Source organism: Phaseolus vulgaris, chromosome 1 (genome assembly GCF_000499845.2).
Source record: "Phaseolus vulgaris cultivar G19833 chromosome 1, P. vulgaris v2.0, whole genome shotgun sequence".
In the NCBI taxonomy this organism is placed as follows: Eukaryota; Viridiplantae; Streptophyta; class Magnoliopsida; order Fabales; family Fabaceae; genus Phaseolus; species Phaseolus vulgaris.
In genome coordinates this window covers 39,107,911-39,116,143 of record NC_023759.2, presented here as the reverse complement: position 1 = coordinate 39,116,143, position 8,233 = coordinate 39,107,911, and the positions used below count along the sequence as shown (strand labels likewise).

Genomic DNA, 8,233 nt, shown 5'->3' with positions numbered 1-8,233 from the left:
CCATACGGTCGTTATTAGCATTTGACACCATTGTTGTCGGTTGTTACTTGCTGCTGAAAGTTGAATACCACCTCGGCCCCACGGATTGTACCTGTATAGGCCGAGGGGCCCAGATAGTACTTGTGACTGGATGTACAACTGTTTACGTGTCGATGATCTCCCAATTCTTTCAAGCATCCTTCCTCCAATGTTAATACTCGGTCGGGGGGTACTTGTGAATTACACTCTGATGCTAAAGTCAGTGTTATGGTTTAGGTGTATTCTAGCAGAATGTAAAAAAGTTACCTTACTCCTTCACTGCAGACTCTATTTATAGTGTTTGGTTTATGGGCCTTGACCCTTGTGAGCCGAATATCGGTTGTCAACTGACATGTATAATGGTTCCTTAATACTAGGAATGTATATCAATTTTATCTATTATGTTGGAAATATTTTTTGTTGAAATGTAAATTGACTTATTCAACGTCATCATAATTGTGATTACTTATTTATTATGTATCTTTGTACTATTTGACTCGGTCGATCGATTATCATATCAAAATTAATTCGTCAAATATTGAGAAATATCGACTGATACAAAAGTGAAAGTGGAAAAAAATTGGTAATGTGAAACTATCATAAGTCTTTATCTTGTCTCGAGACTCAACACTCATACACAATAAATTAAATCACCCAACCAAAAGAAAAAAAAGTCAATAAGTCCACCACAACTTTAGAAATGATATTCGTTAGTGTATTTTTTTATATTATAATTCAGTTCGTAATATCCTGGTACTATAATTAAATAGATTGGCTGTTATATCAAAAATATTACTTTCAAGATGGTAGAAACTGTATTTATTTTATTTTAATAAAAATAGCAACGCAAAAGATAAAAAAAGAACAAATAAAATTATTGAAATGACATAAATAAATTAAAATATTATATTATAAAAGCATTAATTTAGCATAATCATATTACATAAAAAAAATCCGACGTTATATAACAATAATAATAACATTATATGCTATACAATGATTAAAAATAAATTGGACTGTTATTTATATGTTTATATACGCTAATAATATGTTTCCTGTTATAGATTTTTCTCAGTCTGTTTAACTAGAGATGAATCCAAATTAGAAATAATCCCGCAAGACCTGTATTGTGATCACTAGGTGATTTTTTTTTTTCCAAACAAATATGATTAATCCGTTAAATTTGTCAAATATTTTTAAAATTTAAATACACTTTTTTATCATGATGCAGAGTGATACCGACATAAAAATATTTTTATAAAAAAAATAAACTTTTTTATTTTATCTTTATGTGATTACTATATATCCCTAGCATCGTAGCATATTTGATTTTGTATTTTTATTCTAAAAATACTATACTGTATTTTTGAAATTATTATTTTTAAAATGTTTTAGCTGTAAAATGTTTGAATTAATTTTCAAAATACTAAACTAAAAAGATGAATTTAAGTTTTGAAATATCAAATTAATGTTTGGTTCAAATTTAAGTAAGTAAAAACATGATTTGAGGTAATTTCTTATTTATTTAAGATAATTTTGTTCACAAATTATTAACCATTAAATCAAATGATGAAATTAATTATCGATTTCAACTATTGGTCAACTAAGAGAACTTCGTATAGTTGTTGTCCACTACTATTAAACAAAATAGAATGTATCAGCCTCCACTACGTCGCAATTTCCTCGGGCCGCCACGAGTTTATTCTCAGAAGTGAAAATTTTTGTTCACACCACAATAAAAAAAACATATATTTGACATTGTTTATAATAATATAATAATATTTTTAAATTAAAAATAAAAATATAGTAATTTATTATGGTGTGAAGTGTATGTTTTCCACGGTTGAATGTGTTAACTTTTTTTCAAAATCTCATTCATACTTCTTAAATTTACATAAATGAAAATAATTTAATAATCATTTTATGATATAAATGGTCAAGTTTTGTTTTTAAGCACATAAGCTGTGTATTATTTGAGTATATCAGAAAAAGAAGAATTAACTCGTTTCTCTCGCATCTCTCGTGTTTTTAATCATATTTATAATTTGACATACAGTACATCATTATAATTGAGCTTCATGTAGATTAAAAGTTTTGAGCACCGACTTGTTGATATCCTTAGGTATCATTTACCTTCTCTTAACATGTAAATATAAAAATTATTATTTTAGTAGGGTGTATAGGTAATATATTAACATGGTATTAAAAGGATATTTCCCTTTCATGAATCAACGGAATAAGCCTGGCGATAAAAATAAAGAGAGGTGCAAATGGTGTTGAATTTGAATTCCTGATATTAATTCAAAGAAAGGAATTGTTTAAGGCAGCGTGGGTGTTATAAATAGTTTGTGTAGGAAGTTGAAAGCTCACATCGAGTGGAATCTCAGAGAGACGAATTGGTAGTGACAGTAATCGAGTCTTGAGTCATGGCCAAGTCCACCTTCTTCCTTTGCCTTAACCTCTGCTTACTTATCTCTGCGGTCACCGCCAGTTACTATCAATCTCTGACCCCAACGCTGATGGGTTTCCGGGAGGACAAGTTCACCCACCTTCACTTCTTCTTCCACGACGTGGTCACGGGGCCCAACCCCAGCATGGTCATTGTGGCCGAGCCCAACGGAAAAGCCAAGGACGCCCTTCCCTTCGGAACCGTTGTGGCCATGGACGACCCCTTGACGGCGGGACCCGAACCCGACTCCAAACTGGTGGGGAAGGCGCAGGGGATTTACACTTCCATATCGCAGGCGGAAATGGGGCTCATGATGGTCATGACCATGGCCTTCACCGACGGAGAATTCAACGGCAGCACCATCAGCGTCTTGGCCAGAAACATGATCATGACCGAACCTGTGAGGGAAATGGCCATTGTTGGCGGCACTGGGGCTTTTCGCTTCGCTCGTGGCTATGCTCAGGCCAAGTTTCACTCCGTCGATTTCTCCAAAGGCGATGCCATCGTGGAATACGACGTTTTCGTCAACCACTATTAACTTCTAATCCAAAATATAATAATAATTATTATTATTATTCACCCTTTTGTTTTGCTTTGCTTAGTAATTCACCCCACCCCACTCCACGACAACACTCGAATCTCTTTCCTTCTCTGTGCCTATGTCACCTGTTGTTACTTTAACTTCTTTCTTGTTCACATATTGATATTGACATTGGTATTGGATCTTCTCAATGCGTCATTTTCAAACAAATTCAGACATAAATATATGTTGAAGGTTCATGTTTCTACAAATACTGTCATGTGTTTCATGTTGCCTTTTAGATATTATTAATGTTAAGTCACCTCCGCAATAAATACAATCAAACTTTATTTTCTCACCCAAAACATTAGCGTTTTTTTTAAGATATTAAAAAAAATTTTGAATACAGAAATAAAAAAATTAACTTTTATAACACACATAAAATTAATTTTAAGTCTAACTCAACTTCATAAAATGGAGTGAGATTTGCACTCACTAATATACAATGAAATATCTTAATCTTTAGTCGATGTGAGATCTCCTGATAATAAAAAATATATAATATATATTTTAAAATATAAAAATGCATAGAGGAACGTTGAAAATTATAAAAACTTAACTATTTAATTTTTTTCATATGAAAATGTATTTTTTGATAAATTTGAAAGCTGTATGAAGACACCACGGGCGAATCATTGTTTAAATACTCCAATCAGTCAAATATGAACATTTTACTTTATTTTATTATTTTTTTAAGTTTCTCTTTTAAAAACTCTATTTACTCTATTTATTTTTCTATCTTTAAATTTTTTGCCTATTTAAAATTTTAGTAAAAAATAAAATTTATTTAAATTCACTTCTTTATATGTTGTATGAAATATTAAAGTAATGTATATGACATATATAAATAACTAAAATTATATATTGAGCAACAGTCATATAACAATTTAATTTAAGTGTTGTAATTTATTTTTAATCTTTAATACTGATAATTTAAATAATACTTTATAGCATTAGTTTTCTTTATAAAGAAAAATACTTTGCTTATATTTATGTATAGAGAGATCAGTTAATGTGATTCTTCAGATGTTTGACCAGACACATTCATGGCTGGCGGCTGGACTAATAAATAGAGAAGCATACGTGGCAAATGAACAAGGATTCCTAAGTCAGCCACATCCATCACCTGAAAGTTCCTATATCACTAATATATATTATCTTCTCTAAAATGTTATTTAAGAAAAGTTATACTTTTACATCTTTTGAATAAAAAAACTATTTTTTTAATCAGCAACTTCATTTAATAATGTAATCATATACATTAATAATTTAAATTAAAGAATAAAAAATATAATTAAAATACTAATTTACTTAATTGTTAAGCAAATTGTTTATATAATAAATAGGTATTCAAAGTCATGTTGTAAAAGTCACATTATTTATTGGATTGGCAGAGATAATTTTAAACAAAATTATTTCATTTTGTTTAGCGGTAGTCAGGTGAAATTCTATAAATAAAGATAAATACAGAAGATTAAGTCAATAAAATTATAAGTACTCTAATATGATAATTGCATTAATCATTTAAGTAATAATATAAATTTTCGAGTTTATTGAATTGAATTATGTGTTATACATTTCTTCGTTAATCTTATTTATATTTTAAGGTTCCCAAAAGCAATGAATTGTGTTATTCTTTTTCACTTTTCTAACTATTTTATTTTTCAAAAAAATTAATGGAAATTAATTTGTATAGTTAAGATGCTAGAAAATTTATATCAACCGAAAACCTTAAGTAATTTTGCTGTACAAAGTGAAGTACAAATATAAATTGTAAAATGATTTACATGATCATAAAAATAAAATTAATATAAATTTTGAAATAGTAAAGTTGTGGTATTGCGCAGGAGATATGCTTCAAATATTTCTTCGAAATACATTTTTATTTTAAAATTATTAGAAAATAAATTTAAAGGACAAGTGATATATTTTAAACGACACTTGAATATTTTATTATTAAAATAAAAAATATAAATAGAAAAATCAATTATTCAGGTTTCATTTTAAAAGAATCACTATCTCTATAATTTTTTTCTTTTTTCTTTCTCTACATTCTCTCGAACTTTCTGGACATCTTTGTCATAAAATGATCTGTCATTGGATTCCTGGTAGCGAATAATTTAAGAATGTCCAGTTTTAGATAAAGTAAGTTCAGCTCCTTTATCCTTTAGTCAGTTTTGATCTGATCAAGTTTGCCTTTAGTATAAGTCTTTGCATGTGATGCATTTAGCTTTAGAACTGTCTTTGTTAGCTTAGGGTCTCAGTGATATAGTTAGATTTTTTATCAGGACTCTATGGTGCAGGTTAAGCTACCATTGAACATTTATAAGATTGGAGCTCTTAGTAAGCATCTGCTCAAACTCACGTAAGGGAAACTAGTTTTAATTTTCAATAGAATCCTAAGTTAGAAGATCTGGATGTAGGGGCGACGTGGTCACCAGTTTCAAAATTCCTTGCAAGATTTTTTGCTTTTGACTAAAGTAGTGTATTGAATTAAATTAAATGTCATATTGTTGATTTTATATAGTATATGTTGAATTTGATATGGATAAGTTATTGAATGTGTTTTGATTGAGATTGGAAGTGTTTGAATGAGTTTAATTGTATTATGATATAATTGAAATGTAATAATTTGTAAGTATTGGTTATTTGATTATGAATTACTTTGATTTAGAGATGTTGAATATATATAGATGGTATTACAAATTTACATATTAGCTTTATTAGAATTACTATCCAACTCTGAGCAAGAAATTGTCATTATTTTTGGTTTAATATGTTTGAGTAAGAAAATAATTTGTCCAAAAATTTAAATTTTAATAGTTTTATGTAATTTTAATTTGTATTCTTAAGAAAAATATTTTCGCTCAAGCTAGCTTGAGACAATGAGTTTCATACCCATTTTCGTTCAATCGAAAATATGTTAAATTTTGGGGTACTCAAGTTGATTTTTGCTCAAGCGATGAGATTTTCGCTCAAGCGAGCTCATTTCTCTTAAACTAGATAATTTTCGCTCAAGTTAACCTAAAAAAATCTAAAAACTGGAATTTTTATCTATGCTTTTATAAGGTTGGTTTATTTTTGTTTTATAGTTTTTAACTATAGCTTATGTAAAATTTTATGTTATGTATATTTAATTAAAAAATCCTTTAATTAGATATTTTGGTGATTCTTGGATGAATTTGTGTGTGTTTTGAAATTCTAAGCTTTATTTTGATTTAATTGTATGATTTTGGATATTGTGAGATGTGGAATATGAATCTTAATTAAGACATAGTATTTTCAGGAAAGAAAATACCGTATTAAGATTTTTTAGGATGTGCATTGACTAGGGATTCGTCTAGAAGGAGATATTGTAACTCTCCTAATATATGAGAATCATATAGATGAAGATTATCATGTGTTAAGAGTTGAAGAAAGTTCATATGATTTTGTTTGCATTTTGAAATATAATATGATCTTTTAAGTCGTATGAATTAACCTTGTCATACTAGGTGATATGATATTGAGATTATTTATGCGCATAGCTATTTGGGATTCACAGTGAGGTAGTATAATAGGTGCACATCTATGAGTCTAAATGAATGCACGAGTCTTATGAAAATAGAGTCAAGTGTTTAAGTATATGGGCCAATAGAAGTCTAACATGAGTAATGTAAATGATGAATTATGATAAACACTTGATGATTTTGAGAAAATGTATGAGAGTTGATGACTTAATATTTGTTAATTGAAATTATATAACAATTTTTTGTATAGCTAGCTTACCCTCTTGTTTGTTGTGTTTTGTTTTGTTTATCTATGATGATTGCGTATTTTACATAAAACATATGACACTGCATGTGAGATAGCTTCCTAATAAGCTAAAAGAATATATATATATATATATATATATATATATATATATATATATTGTTTTGTAGTACTTTGTTTGATGTTTGTAAATATTAATTTACTAAAAAGAGAAATACTTGTAAATTAAGAGATTAAAACATATATATCTTGGACCGTGAATATATTGTTGGATGACTAAGTAGTTTTATGCATGGAAAAAAATAATTTTCATAATATTGATAATAAAAAATATATAATATTTTAAAATATAAAAATGCAGTTGTAAATTATAAAAATTTAACTATTTAATTTTTTTCATATGAAAATGTATTTTTCTAAAAAACATATAAAAATAATAATATTATTATTATATCAACCTCATCGGTTGAAATAACATTATTAGAGTTAATCACCATATTTAAAATATTGTTTCAACTTAAAATTTCCTTATAATTTTGTTTTTAATATATATATATATATATATATATATAAAATAAGAAAAAAATTATATAAATTACCATTAATATTTTTTACTAAATTGTGACGTTTAGGTGTATTGGAACAATTATTTTTATCAAATTATATAAAGACATGTATATAGATTGTGTTGAAAACAGAAATCACCACAAAATTATTTTAACGGTGAAAGTTTAAATACGTTGGGCAAAATTTTCGATATTTATACATTAGAGGATACAGTTATAAGATTCTGCAACTTTGGAGGTCAAACTCTAATTAAAAATAGAATATATGCAGTTGTTTGGTTTAGATAAATTTGAAAGCTGTATGAAGACGCCACGGGCGAATCATTGTTTAAATACTCCAATCAGTCAAATATGAACATTTTACTTTTTGTTTTAAGTTTCTCTTTTCAAAAGTCTATTCACTCTATTTATTTTTCTATCTTTAAATCTTTTACGTATTTTAAATTTTAGTAAAAAATAAAATTTATTTAAATTCACTTCTTTATATGTTGTATGAAATGTTAAAGTAATGTATATGACATATATAAATAACTAAAATTATATATTGAGCAACAGTCATATAACAATTTAATTTAAGTGTAGTAATTTTTTTTAATCTACAATACTGATAATTTAAATAATACTTTATAGTCATTAGTCTTCTTTATAAAAATAATAATAATAAAATATTTTAATTATATTTATGTATAAAGAGATCTGTTAATGTGATTCTTCCGATGTTTGACCAGACACATTCATAGCTGGGGGCTGGACTAATAAATAGTAAGTCGTGGAATTGTGCGGGAGACATGCTTCAAATAATTCTTCGAAATACATTTTTATTTTAAGAATATTAGAAAATAATTTTAGAATAGAAGTAATATATTT

At 27.3% G+C, this 8,233-nt stretch overlaps 1 protein-coding gene across 1 annotated transcript; it reads left to right on the top strand.

The window, feature by feature from the left end:
- Positions 1–2,165: 2,165 nt before the first annotated feature.
- Positions 2,166–3,259, top strand: LOC137814164 (pterocarpan synthase 1). The gene has a single exon (XM_068616755.1). The coding sequence runs from the start codon at positions 2,445–2,447 to the stop codon at positions 3,003–3,005; it is 561 nt and encodes a 186-aa protein (XP_068472856.1). The 5' UTR covers positions 2,166–2,444; the 3' UTR covers positions 3,006–3,259.
- Positions 3,260–8,233: the final 4,974 nt, after the last annotated feature.